This window comes from Notamacropus eugenii, chromosome 3, assembly GCF_028372415.1.
Source record: "Notamacropus eugenii isolate mMacEug1 chromosome 3, mMacEug1.pri_v2, whole genome shotgun sequence".
Taxonomy (NCBI): Eukaryota; Metazoa; Chordata; class Mammalia; order Diprotodontia; family Macropodidae; genus Notamacropus; species Notamacropus eugenii.
This window is the reverse complement of record NC_092874.1, coordinates 257,688,486-257,710,260: the sequence shown is the minus strand read 5'-3', so window position 1 is coordinate 257,710,260 and position 21,775 is coordinate 257,688,486. Positions and strand designations below refer to the sequence as shown.

Here is a 21,775-nt window from a genome sequence, read left to right as displayed (position 1 = left end):
CCAAGTTCCCGACAAGACCAACTGGCATATTTTAACATACATTCACCTAAGAATTAAAGTTAATTCTTTAGCTATCTGGAAAAATGTGATGGCCTTCTGAGCTTTGTTTTCTAAGTGTCCACTGGATAATATAATAATTTTGTAGGCTTGAATGTTAGAAATAGTATTTTGATAAAACTTCAATAGGAAATCAGAATTGGGATGCTACCTCCTGTATGGGTCATTTTTTTTCACCCAGAGACAATTGCCTGAATGAAGAAATTCACCACTGTTAGACTGATTTATTTTTCAGCAGAATTATAATGCTAAATGATAGTCACTTAGATAGATTTAGAAGAATTTTGCTTAAGTGTTTAACCAAGGGACAAATATTATTTATTGTATTGCCTGCCTATCTCCATCTTTGAAATGGATATTCCAGATAAGGTTGAAAAATGTTCATTTTTTTTTACTAGGATTTATTTTGAATTGGTATTGCTATATGGTCACACATATTAGTAGAAAGGAGAGATGGTGGAAAGTCAGAAAATCATGAAGTAAGGATGTATCTTTGGAAGCAACATGGTATACTGGATGTGGACTAGACTTGGAGTCAGAGGGATCCAGAAAGTTCCACTTTCAGCATTTACTAGCTGTATTACCAAGGACAATTCACTTATCTTTTCTGGGAATTAGAGTGCCCATCTGGATATATAATGGATATATAATGGAGATATACATATATATATATATATAAAACATTATTAGAAAAAACAAAACAGTATCAGAAGTGGAAATCAACTCATCTCTGAAAGGCTTAAAAAAGATTATAAAAAAAAAAACAAAACTAACAGACCTGGGGGTAACTCCCAGTGAAGTAACCCTTCCAGTGAAGTAGATGGGCAACTACCTGATCACTATTAGTCTTAGTCTCTGGGGCAGTTAGAAGTTAAGTAATTTGCAACAGATTACACAGACATTATATTATAGAGATAGGCCATGAATCCAGATCCTTCTGACTTTGTTTTCTCTATCCCTTGGCTACTTCTTTCACTAAAACATTTCTTAAGTTTAAATATCTTTACAGCTTAGCCTCTCCAAAAATCAGGAAAATAATAGATCTTAATGGGAGATGGCTAAGTTGTCAGAAACAATACTAAATAAAAATTGGGGGTCATATAGAATAGAAATACTTCATGGGTATGGACTGTATATTACTCATTTGTATTTGTATCACTAGGGCTTAGCATAGTACATGTCACATTGTACCACATAGTAGGCACTTAATACATATTTGTTGATATGTATCATTGACACGTTCATAACAGGATTACAGAAATATACATCTTTGATGACTAGATATTTTTTAGAAGTCCTAATTTTTTTTTTACAATTACAGGGTCTCTCCTAACTGGGATTTAGTAACTCTAGTTATATTCAAATGAATGATAAGTCACTTAAAATAAAAGGAAAAATAATAGTCCTATGAGAATATCTCTTGACACAAGAATTTTGTCAAGAAAAGTAGAACCAAAATGATCCCATTTTACTCCACACTTATGGTTCTTTCAAGATTGATGCTATTTTATTTCTCTTCTGTTAACTTTAACAAGGAGTAAGTACATTTCAGGCATGATTATTTCTGATATCATCCAGGAGGGCACAATGAATATAAGGCTGACCTTGGCCCCAAGGGGACTTTTGTCCAGGTACGACCTCTGATACATATTATTTGTACTACTTTGGACAAGTCATTCAAATTAACGGGGACCAGGATCACACTCCACTGAAGATTTTAAGTTTCTGACTAGTTGCCCATCTGCATTGATAGAAGGAGTTTCGTCATTAAAAATGACCTATGCCAATGAAATTACAGTTCCACACTGTATACAGTTACAGCCACATTGTGTAATGACTAAATTGGTTAGACTTTTCTCAGCAAATCAAAGTTCTAAGACAACTCCAAAAGCCTCATGATGGAAAATGCTATCTATGTCCAGAGAAAGAATTATGGGGTGTGAATGCAGATTGAAGCATACTCTTCGCTCTCTCTCCTTTTTGTTTTGTTTCTTGTTTCGTAGTCTATTCCTTTGTTTCTAATTCTTCTTTGCAACATGAGTAACATGAAAATATGTTTAATGTGAATGTGTGTATGTGTATGTGTGTATACACACACAGAGTACCTATATCAGATTGCATAGTGTCTTGGGGAGGAGTGAAGGAGGAGTGGAAGGAGGGGGAGAAAATTTGGAACTCAAAGCTTATAGAACTGAATGTTCTAAACTAAAAATAAATATATTTTTAAAAATGAAAAACAAATTACAGTTCTGGATCAATATCTATCTCTGTGTTTGTGTATATGTCTGTATATGTATGTAGGCAGATACATAAATAGATAGTTTGTTAGAAAAATGATAGTCAGAAAAACACCAATAGATAGACAGGCACAGACATTATAGGAGATGTGTTATATACCAATCACACTATTTATCTTGTTAAGAAAGCAGCTATGAAAAACACAAGACTTTTAACACTATTCCTAGTGTCATATAGTGTGGCAAAATAAATAGACAGCTGGCCTTAGAGTTACTAAGAACCGATTGTGACACATACTGCCTGTGTGGCCCTGACTATGTCACTCAACTGATCAGTCTTCAAAGCAACTATCTGAAGAAGTAACAGACGAGTGAGTTCCCTGCATAGAGGAAATCACAAGTCAGAATGCTACCCTCTTGTCTCTCTCTGCTACTTTCCTTAGCTAATAAATAAACCTTTAATTAGCCTTTGACTCCATCAACAAGATGATCTCTTTCTAATTATATCGTCTCATTATGGTTCTCAGGTTATTAGTGCTTATTCAAAGCCTGCTTCATTGTACCATCACTGACATCAGAAAGAGCAAAATGAACTGCAGTCCTTAAAAGTGTAAACAACAGTAGCTATTATCATGGAAATGCACTTAAGTCGTATCCTCAAGTGGTATAGAAAATAGGAAAGAAGACAAGCACCCTCTACAGTGCTGTCGATGATATAGTTTTATTATCTCCAAGTAGGAAATGACAGGAATAACTGAATCTGTCAGATAATTATTGCCAGAGAGAACAACTCAACAGCAACTGTAGTGAATTTAGAATGATTTTTGGGAGACAGGAACCATTTCATTTCTATCTATCCCCAGTGCCTAGCTCAGAGGAAATCCTTAATAAATGTTGACATTTTAATGGACTATATTAAATAATCTCACTCAACAAATAAATTGATTTAACTATTTGTACCTGATTTTGGTCAACACCTTATCCTGAGAGACTGATTTCACATTTGGACATTCTACAGGGCTCCCAATGAATCTGATGGATGGACAGGTCAATCTGTCTGTTAAACTTCAGATGAAAAGCATCTCCATATTGCAAAACTCTTGGGTTTCCATACTTGTGGGAGTGCTGGAACACAAACACCTAGAACACTGGGCATCTAGGTGGTACAGTGTTGAGACTAGAATTAAGCAATTTGTTGTTGTTCAGTCCTGTGTGATCCTTTGTGACCCCATTTGGGGTTTTCTTGGCAAAGATACTGCAGTGGTTTGCCATTTCCTTCTTTAGCTCATTTTACATTTGAGGAAACTGAGGCAAATGGGATTAAGCGACATTTCCAAGCTCACACAGTTAAGTAAGTTTCTGAGGCTTCATTCGAACTCACAAAAAGAAGTCTTCCTGACTTTAGGTTTGATGTTCTATCCACTGAGCCACCTAGGTACTTCATGAGTGAACTTGTGCAAATCACTTAAAATCTGTATGCCTCAGTTTCCTCATCTGTAAAATGATAATAGCAATGTTCTTTCCAGAGTTATTGTGAGAATCAAATAGATATTATTGCATGTGAGGAAACTGAAGCAAACAGAAGTTAAGTGGTTTGTCCAGGGTCATGGAACAAGAAGGTATCTGAGGGTGATTTGAACTCAGGGCTTCCTCAACCCATGTCCAGCATTCTATCCACTCCTTCACCTAACTGGTACAACTGATAATCATTCTTATGCACAGATCTTGCTGGATAATTTGCTACTCTGCTCAACAATCTTCAGTGCTTGGCCAGGAAGGTGGAGAGAAGCTAGCAAGCTACCTCAGGTCACCCCAGTTTCCCTTGGAAACAACATTAAATCAAGCCTCTGAAAGAATTATGGAGTGACAGAATCCACAAAACGACACAATGAAATAACGTTCCAGCATAAGATAACTTAGAAGGACTTCAACAGATATCTGTCTCACGTGGGTAAAAGGGGAGCACAGCCCAGCACAGGTCCAGGTAAGCCTAAGGAAGGTTCTTAGCCATACCTCAGATCAGCAACCAAGGCCTCATGATATGGGAGGAGCAGGTCAATAGCACAGCAGGGTATCTATGAGGCCTCCAGTCACATTACAGCAGGCAAATTGTCAGTCCCAGAACACAGGGTATCACACAGGTGTGACCAGACCAAGATACCCTAATGCAGTGGGCAAGCCACCAGCCCCAGAGGCCCCAGTGCATAAAACCTTTGACCAAACCCTTGATTCCCAGTGCAAGATACTTGGGACAATGCTCCCTGTACCTCAGAAGCAGAGCTCAACTTTTAAAAATGAGTAAAAAACAAAATAGAGACCTGACAATAAAAAGCTACTATGGCAACAGGGAAGATCCAAGCACAAACTCAGAAATGGACAACAATGTAAAAATTCCTACATATGAAGCCTCAAGGTGATGAATTGGTCTCAAGACCAAAAAGTCTTCTTGAAAGAGCTCAAAAAGAATTTTAAAAATCAAGAGAGGTAGAAGAAAAATGGAGAAAGAAATGAGAATTATGAAGGAGAATTATGAAAAAAATGAGTCAACAGCTTGGAAAAGGAAACACAAAAATTGACTGAAGAAAAAAGCTCTTTTAAAAGTAGAATTAGTCAAATGGAAAAGGAAACACCAACACTGACTGAAGAAAACAATTCTTTAAAAATTAGGATTGGACAAGTAGAAGCTAATGACTCTATAAGATATCAAGAATCAGTCCAACAAAATCAAAAGAATGAAAAAAATAGAAGAAATGTGAAATCCTCATTGGGAAAACAACTGACAGAAAACAGATCCAGGAGAGAGAATTTAAGAATTATTGGACTACCTGAAAAACATAATTAAAAAAAAGAATCTGGACAGTGTCTTCCAAGAAATTATTAAGGAAAACTGCCTTACTATCTTAGAACCTGTGCATAAAATGTCATTGAAAGAATCCACTGATCACCTCTTGAAACAGATCCCAAAATGAAAACTCCAATGAATATTGTAGCCAAATTCCTGAACTATCAGATTGAAGAGAAAGTACTGAAAGCAGCCAGAAAGAAACAATTCAAATATTAAGGAGCCACAATCAGAACTACCCAGGATTTAGAAACTTCTACATTAAATGATCACAGAGCTTAGAATATAATATTCTGGAACGTGGAAGAGCTTTGATTATAAACAAGAATCAACTACCCAGAAAAGTTGAACATAATCTTTCAGGAGAAAAGATGGGCATTCATTGAAATAGGCAATTTAAAAACTTTTCTGATGAAATGACCAGAGCAGAACAGAAAATTTATCTTCAAATACAAGACTCAAGAAAAGCATAAAAAGGCAAACAGGAAAGAAAAAACAACAACACTAGGTATTTAATAAGGTTAAATTGTTTACATTCCTACATGGGAAGATGATACTTAAAACTCTTAAGAAATGTAACTCTATTAGGGCAGTTAGAAGAAGTATACTCAGGGAGTATGGGTATAAATTGACTTTGATGTGACGATAAAAAAATTAAGGGGTGAAAAAAGGATTGTACTAGGAGAGGAGGAAAGGGGGAGATAGAATGGGGTAAATTATATCACATGAAGAGACATGAAATATTCATTACAGTAGAGGGGAAGAAGGAAGAGGATGAGCACTGTTTGAATTTTATCTCACTGGATTTGACTTAAAGAGAGAATGACATATATAGTTGGGCAAAGCAATCTTTCTTACCTATAGGCAAGTAGGATGGGAAGTGGGAAACAAAATGGTGTGGCTGATAGAAGGAGGGTAGATTGAGTGAGGCAGTAGTCAAAAGCAAGACACTGGTGAGGAGAGGGAGAGAGAAAGAGAGAGAGAGAGACAGAGACAGAGAGAGAGACAGAGACAGAGAGACAGACAGAGACAGAAAGAGACAGAGAAAGACAGAGAGAGAGACAGAGACAGAGAGACAGAGACAGACAGAGCGAGACAGAGACAGAGAGAGAGACAGAGACAGAGAGACAGAGAGAGAGAGAGAGAGACAGAGAGAGAGAGAGAGAGAGAGAGAGAGAGAGAGAGAAGTATAAACAGGGGAAAACAGGATGGAGAGAAATACATAGTAATCATAACTGTGAATGTGATCGGGATTAATTCTCACATAAAATGAAAGCAAATAGCAGAGTGGATTAAAAAGCAGAATCCTACAATATGCTGTTACCAGAAACACATTTGAAGAAAAGAGATAAACACAGAGTAAAGGTAAAAGTCTGGAGCAGATTATGTTATGCTTTAGCTGAAGTAAAAAAAAAAAAATCAGGGATAGCAATCATGAACTCAGACAAAGCAAAAAAAAAAAAATCTAATTAAAAGAGACAAGGAAGGGAACTACATCTTGCTAGATAATGAAATAATATCAATATTAAAAACACCAAGTAGTATAGCATGCAAAATTTTGGAGGAAAAGCTAAGTGAGTTGAAGGAAGAAATAGATAGCAGACCTACTAGTGTGGGACCCCAATCTCCCCCTCTCAGAGATAGATAAATCTAATCACAAAATAAACAAGAAAGAAGAAAGGAGGTGAGTTGAATTTTAGAAAAGTTAGATATGATAGACCTCTGGAGAAAAGTGAATGAGGATAGAAAAGAATATACCCTTTTCTCATGGCAACTGCACAAAAATTGACAATGTATTAGGGCATAAAAACTTCACAATCAAATGCAGAAAGACAGACATATTAAATGTATCCTTTTCAGGTCATGATGCAATAAAAATTACATGTAATAAAGGGCCATACAAAAGTAGATTAAAATAATTAATTGAAAACCAATTAATCTAATACTAAAGAATAAGTCAAAGCATAGAAACAATCAATAATTTCATTAAAAAGAATGACAATAATGAGAAAGCATACCAAAATTTATGCAGACAAAGCAATTCTTAGGGGAATTTTGCATCTCTTCAATGCTTACACGAATAAAATGGAGAAAGAATACATAAAATGAAACAGGCATGCAAATAAAAAAACTAGAAAAATCCCCTATTAAGCATCAAATTAGAAATTTTGAAAGTCAAAGGAAAGATTAATAAAATTGAAATTAAGAAAACTATTGAATATAGATAAAAGAGCTGGCATTATGGGGGGAAATAACATAGATTAACCTTTAGTTGATGTGGTTTTAAAAAAAAAAAAAGTAGAAAACCAAATTACCAGTATCAAAAATGAAAAGGGTGAATTCACCACCAATAAGGAGAAAATCAAAGCAATAAGTAGGAGCTCTTTGAACTGTTTCCAATAAATCTGACAATTTAAGTGAAATGATGAATATTTACAAAAATACAAATTGCCCAGATTAACAGATGATGAAATAAAATACTTACATAGCCTCACTTTGGAAAAAGAAATTGAACAAGCCATCAATGAATTCCCTAAGAAAAAATCTCCAGATCCAGACAGATTTAGAAGTGAAGTCTATCAAACATTTAAAGAAAAATAATTCCAATACCATATAAATTATTTGAAAAAAATATTCAAAGAAGGAGCCCTACTAAATTACTTTCATGACAACTTATGGTGCTGATACCTAAACCAGGAAAAGCCAAAACAGAGAAAGAAAATTATAGATCAATTTCCCGAATGTATATTGATGCAAAACAATTAAATAAAATATTACCAAAGAGATTACAGAAATTTATCTCTATGGTAATACACTATGGCTTAGTGAAATAGTGAAATTATACCAAGAATGCAGGGCTGGTTCAATATTAGGAAAACTATTAGCAAAATTGACCATATCAATAACAAAACCAACAGATATTATATGATTATTTCAATAGATGCAGAAAAAGCTTTTGACAAAATACAGCATCCATTCCTATTAATAACACAAGAGAACATAGGAACACATGGAGTTTCCTTAAAATGATAAGTAGCCCCTATATAAAACCATCAGCAAGCATTATCTGTAATGGAGATAAGCTGGAAACCTTCCCAATAAGTTCAAGGGTGAAACAAAGATGTCCATTTATCACTACTATTATTCAATATTGTACTAGAAGTGTTAGCTTTAGCAATAAGAGAAGAAAAAGAAATTGAAGGAATAAGAATAGGAAAGGAGGAAAAACAGCTGTTACTCTTTGCAGATGATATGATGGTATTATTAGAGAATCCTAAAACATCAGCTAAAAAACTTTGTGAAATAATTAAGAACTTTAGTTAAGTCCCAGGATTAAAAAAAAAAAACATAAACAACCATGTATATGTATATATGTGAGTGTGTGTTACAAATCTTAACAGTTAGAGATAGAGAAATTCCATCTAAAATAACTGTAGACAATAAAAAAAAATTTCAAAGCCTACTTGCCAAGACAAACCCAGTAAATATATGAACACAATTCCAAAACACTTTTTACATAAGTAAAGTCAGATCTAAACAATTGGGAAAATGTCAATTGCACATGGGTAGGTTGAGCTAATATAACAAACGTAACAATTCTACCTAAATAAATTTACTTATTCAGTGCCATATAAATCAGATTACCAAAAATTATTTTATATAGCTAGAAAAAAATAAAGATAAAATTCATCTAGAAGAACAAAAGGTTAAAAATATCAAGAGAATTAATTAAGAGATGCAAAGGAAGTTGACCTAGCTGTAGCAGATATAAAACTATATTATAAAGCAGCAGTCACCAAAACTATTTGGTACTGCCTCAGAATTAGAGTGGTGGATCAGTAGAACAGGTAAGCTACACAAGACACAATGGTAAATAACTATAGTAAGATACTGTTTGATAAACCCAAAGACTCTAGCTTCTGGGATAAGAACTCACCATTTGACAAAAAAAAAAAAAGAAAAGCAACTTCTGGGAAAACTGGAAAACAGTATGGCAGAAACTAGGTATAGAACACCCTCTCACATCACGTACCAAGCAAAGTCAAAATAGTTACATGGTTTAGATATTACGGATGATGCCTTAAGCAAATTAGGAAAACAATGAATAGTTTACTTGTCAGGTTTATGGAGAAGGGAAGAATACACATACACACACACACACACACACACACACATATTGTTATTCCAGAGACCATAAAAAAAGGGAAAGGCCCTACACGTACAAAAATATTTATATCTGTTTCTTTTTGGGGTGCCAAAGCAGTGGAAATTGAGGCAATATCCATCAATTGTGGAATGGCTGAACAAGTTGTGGTATATGAATGGAATGGAATACTACTGAGCTATATAAGACATGATAAGCAGTACGTTTCAGAAAAAAAAAAACAAAAACAAAACCTGGATTTACATGAACTGATGCTGAGCAAAGTGAGCAGAAGCAGAAGAGAACTGTCCACAGTAACACTGTTTGATGATCAAGCATGATAGACTTAGCTCTTCTCAGCAAAGCGATGATCCAAGACACTTTCAAAGACTCATGATGGAAAATGCTAGCCACATCCAGAGAAAGAACTATGGAGTCTGAATGCAGATGGAAGCATATTATTTTCACCTTTTTTGCTTATTTTTTGTTATTTGTGGCTTTTCCCTTTAGTTTTGTTTCTTCTTTCACAACATGACTAATGTGGAAATGTTTCATAATTGCATATGTGTAACCTATATCAAATTGCTTGCCATCTTGGGAAAGGCGTAGGGAAGGGGGGGGGGACAGAGAAAGAATTAGAGTTCAAAAATCTTATAGAAATGAATGTTGGAAATTATCTTTACATGTAATTGGAAAAAAACAAAATACTATTTACAAAACAAAACAAAACTTAAATGCTTGCCTGTTACTTACTAAATCAAATTATTTTGTCTGGCATCCGGGACCCTCCATATTTAGATGTCACCCAGCCTTCCCCACTGTCACTGCTTCTTAAATTTCTACCTATCATGTGGAACACAATTCAAATATCAATACTTCTTCATGCCCTTCTTTCAGTAATAACCTTTCTCCCTCTGACTTTACAAAGTACTTTTGGTTTTGTTTCTGTACCTTTTAAATGAATAAACTATTTAATTTTATGTATTATAATTACTATTGTTGATATTTTATTCCATACCAGACTAAAAGATAATTTGGAGAATGAACCAAGTTAGTTAATCTTTGGACTTTTCCTAGGACGTCAGCACGGTACTTTGGTAATTAGAGAATAGTTCTCTCCTTTATATTATTTATGTTCCAAACCAAGTGGTCTCCATGCTCTTACCCAAATAGATCACCTTATCTTCCTTCTCTTTGCACAAGTTTTCCCTTTCCACCTTCAGTGCCTGAAATCTTTGGCTCACATCAAGACTCAACTTGGGAGCCATCACCTGTATGAGACCCATCTTAGCCATCCCAATTGTTAGCATCTCCCCTTTCTGTTTACTTGGAAGAAATTTTGTACTTACTTATCTGAATATGTGTTGTTTTTCTCCAGTAGAATGTACCTTTCATTTTTATCGCTGTATCCGAAATGTCTACCAAAGTGTGTGATGTTTAGTATGTGCTTAATAAATGCTTGTCCAAATGGAATTGAATTCTGTTTAGAAATGAGTCAATAACATTTTACTATCTATAATTGCTAGAGAGGCAGCCAGTTGGCATGGTGGACAGAGTGGAGTCAGGAAGACCCAAATTCAAATAAAGCCTCAGACATTTGCTAGCTCTTTGGCCATGAATGAGTCACTCAAATTCTCTTTGCCTCAGTTCCTTCAATTACAAAAAGAGGGTAACTAATACCTTCACCTCCCAGTCTTGCTGTAAGGATCAAATGAGATAATTTGTATAAAATGCTTAGCACAGTAACTGATATATAATAGGCATTTAATAAATGCTTATTTCTTTCCTTCCTATAATTCGGAACTTACTATGAATGTTTGACCATTTTTACAATATCCTGTCTAGATGGAACTCTATCCAGGTATGTTTTGTCATTGATCAGTAATTTTTTCAGCCATGTCCAATTCTACATGACCTCATTTGGGATTTTCTTAGCAAAGATACTGGCATGGTTTACCCTTTCCTTCTCCAGCTCATTTTACAGATGAGGAAACAGAGGCAAACAGGTTTAAATGACTTGCCGAAGGTCACACAAGTAGTAAGCATCTGAGGCTTAGGAAGATGAGTCTTCCTGACTCCAGGCCTGTCACTCAATATTACCATGCCTTTTAGCTGCCCTTCCAGCTATATAAAATTTCTAAAAAATTTAATAACACTTTTCTTTTCCTTAGCATTTAGTCTTCTGAGAAAGGCTCCAAATGTAGTGAAATACTCTGAAAGGATTTAAGAAATTTTTGGTATTGATTCTTCCAATATGGGTTAAGTTGACAATCAGTGTCCCTTTAATGAACATCCATAAATGAAAGATTTTTATCTTTCAAATTCTGTGTGACAGTGCCAATGGGAAGCTCTGGACTACTAACAGCCAGAGGTTTTTTAAGACTAAATGTCAAAGTCTCTAAAAGGAAGATACATCCTCTGTTGTTGAAGCAAAATACAATTTGCCAAATCTTCCTATGTCCTAGAATCAATTGCTATAAACATACCTTTTGTTCTGCTGTCATGGTTAAGCTTTGTAGACGGCCAGTCATATTCCCTAAGCTTTTTTCAAAAGCTGCTACTAGATGAGCCTGTGAAAGAAATGGAAGAAATGTTTTAAATGTCATCCAAGACTTATGTGTTTGAGGGGAAGGAAAAAAACAACCTTCATTGGATAAATGCTTATTATCAAATGTTAACTTTAGCTAAACCACACACAGACCCCACAATCTTTACGTTAGGCTTAAATCAATGAACTTTATTTAAAAATTATAAGTGAAAAATAAAATACTTTTTAAGCACCTACTGCGTGCTAAGCACTCAGCATATGAAAGGAGGTAAAAGGCAGTTGCTATCCTCAAGGAGTTTATAATCTAGTGGATTGGAGTTAGAAGAACCTGCAATCAAATTAGTGAAAAGTCTTATTGCATGTGTATCTCTGGCCATTTCTTATCTCTCTGTGTCTCAGTTTCCTCACCTGTAAAATGAGAGCATTATATACAATGTCCTCTAAGGTTCCTTCTAGCTCTAAATCTGTACTCTGAGGATAAGCCCTATTTTAATCTCCCTTTGATGTAAATTTTCTTTTACCAGTTCCCATCTTCAAAAACTCATTCTTTCAGTCCCTGGACACCTCATTTGAATTCAAGTACTACAAGGAAATGGAAACTTACCATTAATCACTCCTGATTTCTCCATGACAGAAAGAATTTATATTGAGATATATTAGACATAGTCCTACACCGCCAACTTTTCAGAACCAAAGGTCTAAAGCATGTTGCTCAAATGGTCTTTGAGAACATGTCCCACAGTTTTATGCTCCCCTGATGACCTTTGAAGAGACTGTTAACTTTTCTGATTTAACAATGCTCTCCTTCAAGTGGGAGACATCTGCTGACAGACATAACATTAGCTTTCTTCTTTTGCTACTTACAAAGAATTGAGCCAACAAGATTTGTCTTTGCTTTTGAAACCATTTCCAATAAAAGGGCTTAGCTTCTTTTTTCCCCTCCAGCTGAGGCAGCAAACATCTAACCATGGGAAATCACACTTACTCAGTAGCATTTTCTTTCACATGCTTTTCTTTTCAGAGTTAGTGATTCTATTGAAAATTTCAGAGCAAGTACATTTAAACATTTCCTTTATATTATGACCTTAATCACTAAAAGACAAAAAAAAATCAATTTGAGAGAGAGAGAGAGAGAAGAGAAAAAGAGAATTATATCTGTAACCACGAATTTTCTATGAGGGATAGTTATTTCATTTTTAAAGGTATTTATTAAATTTAACAGTATATTATCAAATTCTTCTTTTTGTAAGTTAAGAAGGATTATTTGACATAACACAAACAAACAGGCAAGAAATGTCTTAGCAGGAGGCCCCACTCTTACTTATATCTTAAACAACACCACAATTTAAACCAAAGAGAACTGAGGTTTTTATCCAAAGAAATTATCCAGAATTCATCTATTCTCCCACCTTTAGGAAAGAATAGAGCGAAAATATCTAAAACTGTTGAATTTCTATTTTAAGTATATGAGAAAAAAGAGAATTCATGACTTATCATATTAATATTCTCTAATGATTAACAGTATGGACAATGAAAAGGACCTAGGAGGCCATAGGCCAAGACATTTGACTTTTGGGGGGCTCTATTCACTATTTATAAAACAAAAGGTTGGAGTAGATGATATCTATGACTCCCTCCAACTTCAAATTCTGAAACAATGACCCTTTCCCCAAACTTACTACCAATAATTTAGGGAAAGCAATCTAAAGAAAGGCTTAGCAGTGTCTTCTGGACTTGGAGTCATCAAGTCACTCTCACACCACTCTTTTAAGGATCATCCTTTCTTTTCCTGGGTCTGGTTACTTCCACAACTGCCTTCAGTTATGGCTACCTGACTTGCAGGAAGGGTGATGGTGTTGGGGCAATGGGGAAGGAGAGATATGGCTGAAGAGAATGTTGCTCTGCCATCTTTCACTCAAACACGACGCTTATTCCCTAGCCAGAGTTTAAACGAAATTACTTTTAGTTCACCAGAAATAGAGGAGAAAAACAGTATATTATATTCTGAGAAAGTACTTAGGAAAGTTCCTTTAGATGATTGACACAGTGATGAATTTGTCTGAGAAAGAAGTGCTTATTAACCTTTCCCTATCATTTTACAATAATCAACAGACGTATCATCAGAGATGGTGATTTCTGATGTCAATACCACTCCACTTCTGTCAAATACCTGTGCATGTAAGTAGTGTGGGGTAATTACAAGATGAACTGAATTTCAATAGTGGACTGGTGAGATTTCCATGTCTTCTTATACATTCCCAGGTGAATACTTCCCTTTCAAAAGTAAGCCATTGTTTTTGGATTCCATCAAAGAATTTTTTTTTTCCAGACAGGCTTATAGACCCATTTAGTTGAAAGCAAATGAAAGCAAAGGGAAGGAGTCATCATTCAGGCTACATTTCATACAACTTTGCTATTTATCCAGAAAGAAAAGGGCAGCGATAGACGCTAAACAAAGCAGTAGGACTGTGAGATTGTCCGATTTAGGCTCTGTTAGCACCAAAAGAAATATCATCAACTCTTTAAAACCTAAAAGATTGATGACTGTTAAGGTTCATGAAGAGATTAATAAATAGCTCAGTTTTCCTATAAGAGAAATATTCTCACTTAATTCATTGTTATAAACTTCTTGTTGAGTAGGGAAAGTAGGTGATTACCAGGGTACTATATAGTCTTTGGGGCTGGTTCAATAGAATTGCAGCAGATTTGGGGGTGAGGAGGTCTACTGGCCAAAACTGTTCCACAGATCATGAATTTGAGTATTCTTTGTCCTCTATAATGTTTCAAATGCTTCTCCAATGAAAGCGATTCCCTCTGTTGCACATATTCACTGAGAGAAGAGTTATAATTTCCATGCAATAAGTTATATGAGACAGCAAGTTCAAAACTTCCCTCAAACAAATGTAGAAGAATCTAGAATTACAAGACTGAATGACATGAACACTCTTAAGGAAGATAATCTCATATATACCTTTCAGGTTTGCACAGCTAGATGTCAAAAGAGGACACTCTCCACACTAAGCAACCCCTCCGTCATTTATAGGCATATAAAGATAATATAGGAGTCCCCTTGCAGAAAACTATTTTGAAAGATTACATTCACATCAACTTTGCCAGAGTCTCTAGGAGACAGGGCAGAGAACTTGGGACTGAGAAGTCAAGAAGCCCTGGGTTCAACACAAGTCTGTAACATTCACTGTTTGCCTACTGGCAAGTAATTTAACAAGAGACTCGTTTGAAAAATGAGAACAATGATTCCTGGATTACCCATATCCCATAATTGTATAATATTTATAAATAGTTATTGCCAACTTTAAGGCACTGCATAAATTTTTATCTATCATTTTTACTATTATCCGAGTTATTTCATTTTCTCCATGCACCTATACCCAGAGGATTACAGGAAGCAAGGAAACCAAATGCATCCTTCCAACAACAAACCTTTTTGCCTGACAAGAGAAAGAACAAGAAAGCTTTTTTTACCCTAATATTAAAATCTAAATCTTTTGAACCTACCCAAGTAGGACTACTTCACAGTGAAATGAACTCCAAATGTGTTTACTTTCTTTAAAGGAAATTTCCAAGAGAACAGTTCTGTTTACAGCATTACTAAAAGCCAAGATTCCAAGGGATGATCTTCTAAGGAATTTAGGGGGTTTGAGGTTTAATTTTAAAACTGCCACTGCATCAGTACACAAGCTTGAGTAAACTGCTTCATCTATTGCTGCCTATTGCATCAAATTAGCAAGAGGAAAAACATAAAAGTGCAGAAAATTGCTATAGAAGCATGGATTATTGCTGAGAATAACCTATGGGGAAAAATGATTGCAGTAATTTGGAAACATCAGAGAAGTAAATAAAATACTTGTTATGCTTTGAGTTATCCTGAGCACAGCTTTCCTATCAGCTTAAAAAAGGGAGGGCAGGGGAATCTAGTTTTCTGATCAGCCATGTAGCAAAATAATATTCCTTATGGAATAGGTCTGACTATCACAAACAGTTAAAAACCTTATGCTTCTGCCCATGGCTTCTCAGATAAAGTACAAATTATTTGTCCTGGCATTCAAGATCCTGCATAATCTTACTTCAATCTACTTCTCCAGCCATAGTCAAATAGCCCCATTTGAATCAGAGTGGGCTCTGACTTTCACTGACTGGTCAACTATCAGACTCAGCCCAATCCTCATTGGCTCATTGCTTGGGTTGTGATGGCTCAGAGTGAATATAAATTGCAATTGTTTTCTATTCTGGCCAGAATATCTGAAGATCTTACCCTCCTAGATCTATTATTTTATTAAGGCAAACTAGGTCATCTTTCACCTCAATTTTTACCTGGACTTTAATCACTGAAACTGAGACCTGGGAAAGACCTTAGTATAAAAGGGTCAAGTTCTCCCACTGCACAGGGGCCATCTCCAGTCATCCTGACTTATGTCTTGCCGCTGCCCTCTGATGACTCTAGGGGAGAGCGTGAGCCTGATGACAGCACAGCCCTGACTCACTTAAATCCATTTCACTTGCAAATCAAGACATCACAGCCCTGATGTCATCTGTTCTCTTGGAGAACAAACTCGCTTCATATTTTCATTGTCATGTATGACTTTACTTCCTAGTCAAGCGCTTTCTTATGCTCAATATTCTATCTCTTACCTCCATGAATTCCAACAAGGCATCACCTCTTGCTAGAACACACTTCTTCCACATTTCCATCTTTGAGGACCATTCACTTCCTTTCAAGAATCAGGCCAGGTGCTATGTCTTTCCAGAGGAATTTCCTGATCCTAGAGTTTCTGGGTCCCTTTTCTTCCCATAGTTACCTTTGAGCTACTTATCTGTATTTCTATTGTATCTCCTCATTAGAACAAAAGCATCTTGAGGGCAGGGACTTTCATTCCTGTATATGTATCTCTGGAATCTAAGTATCTTGAACATGGGATTCATTTAATAAACATTTGACAAGCTAAATTAATTTGCCTATTATTGATCAATCCTAAGACAGTGATTCTCTTTAATCCATCCTAATGTTATCAAAGTATTGCTACTATTGCACATTAAAAATGCAATTTGTGGTGTGTTAACATAATGAAAAAAAGTTTTCAATCAGAATTATTTGGATTACTTTCCCTTATTAGACTTCTTAAATTTTGTCCTTCCCCCAACTCAGTGTTCTGCAGATAGTAGGTATTTACATAACCTTTGCTGAATTTCCAAATGGAAGGTGCACAAGTGTTAATCAAGGGAAATGGTTACAAAGTAGGGCTGTTCCAGTCCATTTGGGACTTTTAAAGGGGGCTTTGGGAAGATTTAGACCAGCCAGTAATTCTATAACAAAAGGGGTAGAGGGTTGTATTTAAAGTACATAATGGAACGCTATAGGGCTTAATTAGAGATCCCCAAGAATGGGAGTGAGGAAAGATAGCAAAGACAGGAAAACAGGATCACACTACCCTTCCATAAACTGGCGAGCAGTGGATACCCCTCAAACATAACTGGGAAAATGGACAGGTTGTGGATTAAAACCAAGGGACCATTTCCATCAAAGGAAACTCCCAAGGGAAATGGAAAGCAATGCCACTTAAAACACAGGATAATAGATTTTACTTGAAATATTGCAGAAGAATGATCGCTATGTCACAGTTATAGATCTTTCTGAGTGGGAAAGAAAAGAGGGGCTACTCTAGGTTTGTCTAAGTTTAAATTTTCTTTGGTCAATAGCAAGGTTTGAAAGCCAGTGTTCCATTTTGTCTCAATGATGATGAATCTCTCCTACCTTTACTTAGATGAAGTCTGTCAAGGTAATAGATGAGAAGAGACTGGCTAAGTGTTAAGAAGTGTGTGTTACTTAATACCTATTTATCTTTAATTTCTGATTCCTGCACAATCGTCTAAAAAGATACTTAGAGACAGTTTCTTTGACTCTGAAGAATAAAACAGATAATTCATATAAGCTTAGCCTGTTGAGGATTTGTTCACACATTTTAGGGTGACACCTATCAAACATATGGAAAATGGCCATTCAATTGTTTCAAACAAAAAATGATTATCTAGATTATCCAAGAGCAATCTCCATCATACCCAAACAAAGTAACACTTCTTGTTCAATTGGTCTTTAAATGGGAAATAACCTAAATATGACTTTATAAGCTGAACTTATAAATTACAATTTCCCTTTGTAGGGCTAGGGGAAGGAAGGGAACTTGTCAATCCATTTAACATAAAATAATTCAAAGAAACAGGACAAATATTTCAAATGAAATGGCATCCCTGGGGCTATTTTATCTGATTAGAATGTAATTTAATCTGATGAATGGCAGAAAATTCATTTTTATTACATATTCATTCAATTTTTTTAAATGTTGCTTTTACTTATATTCAGCATTCAGAATTATCTAAGAGGCCAGTCACAGGAGTATCAAGATTCATAAAAGTGCATTTAGCAGACATAAATTTACTGAATGTATCAAAGGAGCCACCTGGCCATGACTGAATGACAGGGTATAAGAGAGGACAGAAGGAAATTGGAAGAGTGTCAAGAATCACTGGGCCGCATAGTTTTTCCTATTTATCTCCTACAATTATCTGGCTTCCTACCTACAAGATATAAGTTCAGAAACTATACTGGTGAAAGCATCCCATATGAGTGGTAGAAGCTTCCTTAGATTGGCATAATTTCATGACACTTTGGCTTTTTTCCATTGATTCAAGTTATTCAGATGAGGGAGGGAAAGATTTGAATACTTTCTATCAAATACTGGCCAAGCTAGATCAGACAAGTAGGAAAGTGACATGACTTTTTTTTTGTTGTTGTTGTTAAACTAAAAAACTACCCTCTTAGAATTAATATTTAGATTTATCTACTTACTGAGAAATTGGTAATGAGTGAGAAAGCTAAATTTCAGGAAAATCATAAATGGAAATCTTCCCTAGAGTGAGTGATTTATCATATTCAATCTCTGATTTTGGCATCTTTGCACAGGCGATGGAATGTGCTCTTTAATTGTGAATCTAACAAAAAACCTTGCTAGGAAGTATGAGACGGGGAAGAAATAGTATCCAGAAAGTCAGCAATGTCAAATGTAATGAGAGTTCAGGAAAGGTGAGAATTTAGAAAAGACTATCAGATTTGGCCATGCAGAGATCACTAGAACACTTGCTACATTCAACTAAATTAAAATTTTTATGTACTGCTTACATTGAATCAAAAAAGTGAGAACATTTACATATTGCGAAAAAAACTCCTTTCAACCTCCAAACGGGAATGTGAAGACAGTTATGTGAAGAATATGCCTTGGCTCAGGTTGAAAGAGCATTATGAATAAATAAAAACAGAAACCCCCACCCCTATCCCTTTTAATGAGATCAATAGACATCAGTTCAGAGGGAATGAAATAGAACATGAACCAAGGATGAAAACTGGCCATGATCAGTCTATCATAGTATTGAACAGAAATCATAAAATGTTATGAAATCTGTGATGTTTTTTTTTTTTTTTCCTGCTCCAAAAAATCCATTTTGGCATTAAGGATCCAAGACTGCTTAGCTCCATTCCAGGATTGTTTGTAGTTAACAACCAGCTTATGAACGATTCAAGTCTTGGAATGTCTGGAAAGATTTTCTTGTCCTCATAAGAATCCTATCTTGACATAAAGCATTGTATTAAGTAGTGGAAGAGAACCAGCAGTTGGGAAGATGGGTTAATATTTCCATGTCCAGAACTAAGTAACTATGTAACACTTCTCTGTTCTAATTTTCCATATCTCTAAAATGTGAGGTATTGTCTAAATTTGCTTTCTGCCCCAAACTACAGTATTTTACCTTTCTAACTCTCTCCAACTCTGACTTGTACTAAAACTGATGTGTTTTTTTGGTTCCTCATCTATAATAAGATGGGTCCTTCCTAGTTTTAAATCTATGAACCTTCATTTATATTCTCCAGCCTCTTGACCCCTCCAGATTTTTCCCAAATCCATTTTTCTCATTACAATTTCATCCGTCTCCCTACACAGTACTGACCTTGTAGTCTGTCTGTCCGATTCAGTAACTAACACCAAAGAAAATCCTCACTATCCCATACCCCAACCTCCCATTGTTCCTACCATGTTAATTCTTAATCCTGGGTACTTCCATCACTCAATATTTTGTCTCCTCTGTATCACTGTAGAAAAACAAATAAAAGAACAAATTTCATCTGATATAAACTTAGGGTATAAACAGCTGGTTCTTACTAGTTAGAGAGCTTTCTAATTGTATGACTTTTATTTCCCTCAATTATTGCTCCAAATATTTTCCTTTGCCCTTAAATTCCCAATTGAATCCTATTCCTTCACTTTAAGAGCAGATGACTTCACTGAAAAGACTAAGGTTATCAACTCCAATCCTCAAAATTGATCAGTATTGTGTCCTCATCTCCCCTTAATATAATGTCTCAGAAAAAATAGGTAGCCCTCATCCTTGCTAAAAATTATAGTGAAAGTATGCCATTAATTTCATCACCTCTGACTTAGTCTAGGACCTTGATCAATTCTCAAGTTCTTTAGAGATAATCCTATGAGATAGCTAGCATGAATGAAGGTCGACCAGATGAAGTAACTTGTCCAAATATACCTACAAATATAGGGAATGACGGAGATGAGCCACTTACTACACATTCATTTTTTTTTTTAACTACAAAGCATTTCCTTATTTATGCATCTTCAATCTCTTCTTTTCCTTCCATTATCCTCTACCTGTGTTTGTGTTCTCATCAATCCTAAAACAAAACCAAAAAAAATACCTTTCCCTTGAACCTTGTACATTACCAAGTACCATCTCATCTTTCTCCCCTTTCATGATAAACATAACTTTAAAAAAAATCTATACTTAATAGTTATTTTCTCCACTTTTCATTCCTTTTCCTATAATTTATCCCAATCATTCTGCTAAAATTACTGTCTCAAAGGTCACCACTGATTTCAGTCATGAAATCCAATGCTGTTTTTTTTTCAGTCCTCATCTTCTTAGAGTAATCTGTAGCATCGGACACTCTTGAACATACCATGCATGAAATAAATCCTGACTACAAGTTTGTATTCTAATGATGGAGAAAAACACACATATAACTCAATACAAATTAATATAAAATGAATAAATACATGCAACTGTCAAGTACTTAAATACAAGAGAGCTTAGGAGGAAGGGCGCTGACAGCTGGGGGAACCAGGAAAGGTTTTAAGCAGAGGTGGTGCTTACTTAGGGTCTTGAAGGAAGAGAGACTCTATGAAATGGAGGTAATGAAAAATGCATTCCACACTTCAAGACTGGCCAGGACAGACTCACTTTTATCACTGGAAGGAAATTCCTGCACCCATGTAGACCGTCAGATTGCTTGTACTCTTGCAGCCTAAGCGAATTTCCAAGGGCTCTGACTCTAGGTCTGCTCTATATCTCTATGTCTTGATTCCCCTCACCTTGCACATTCTAAATGCTTCATAAATGTTCATTCAGTTGAATAAAAATATCTGTCTCTGTCCACAGAACCCCCATTGCTCCCTAATTTCTCTATTTCATTGAAAGAATTTTCCTATGCACACAGTCTAATTGACTCCCTATCTTCCCTTATCTATACTGTTAATAGCAAGTTCCTGATTCATCTCCCTCTTTCCAACTTATCCTCTTTCCAATCCTCACTTCACTTGGTATCCACATAATCTTACTAATATAACACTATTATATTTTTAGAACTATTCATATTTGTGCAACTAAACTTTCACTATCTCTCCAACTGCCTAGCCAACAGAGTAAAAGTTTGTGACACTGACATTGAAAGTACTTCCTATTTTTCATATTATCTCTTCTCCTCCAGCTATACTGAGCAATTCCCCAACCCCTGGTTCTTGCCTTACCCTCCCTTCTCACTGGGCATTTGCATGAGCTCTTCCTTCCCCAGCCACAGCTGATTGCCTTATCTT

General features: G+C 35.6%; 1 protein-coding gene across 6 annotated transcripts in view; it reads right to left on the bottom strand.

Moving 5' to 3' along the window:
* NAV3 (neuron navigator 3) overlaps positions 1–21,775 on the bottom strand; it is a 1,098,252-nt gene that overhangs the window by 48,678 nt on the left and 1,027,799 nt on the right. For all 6 annotated transcript variants that reach the window (XM_072655445.1, XM_072655444.1, XM_072655443.1 and 3 more), the window contains one exon: positions 11,767–11,850. In XM_072655445.1, coding sequence (XP_072511546.1) covers positions 11,767–11,850 — 84 coding nt within the window. The remainder of the gene's footprint in view (positions 1–11,766; positions 11,851–21,775) is intronic.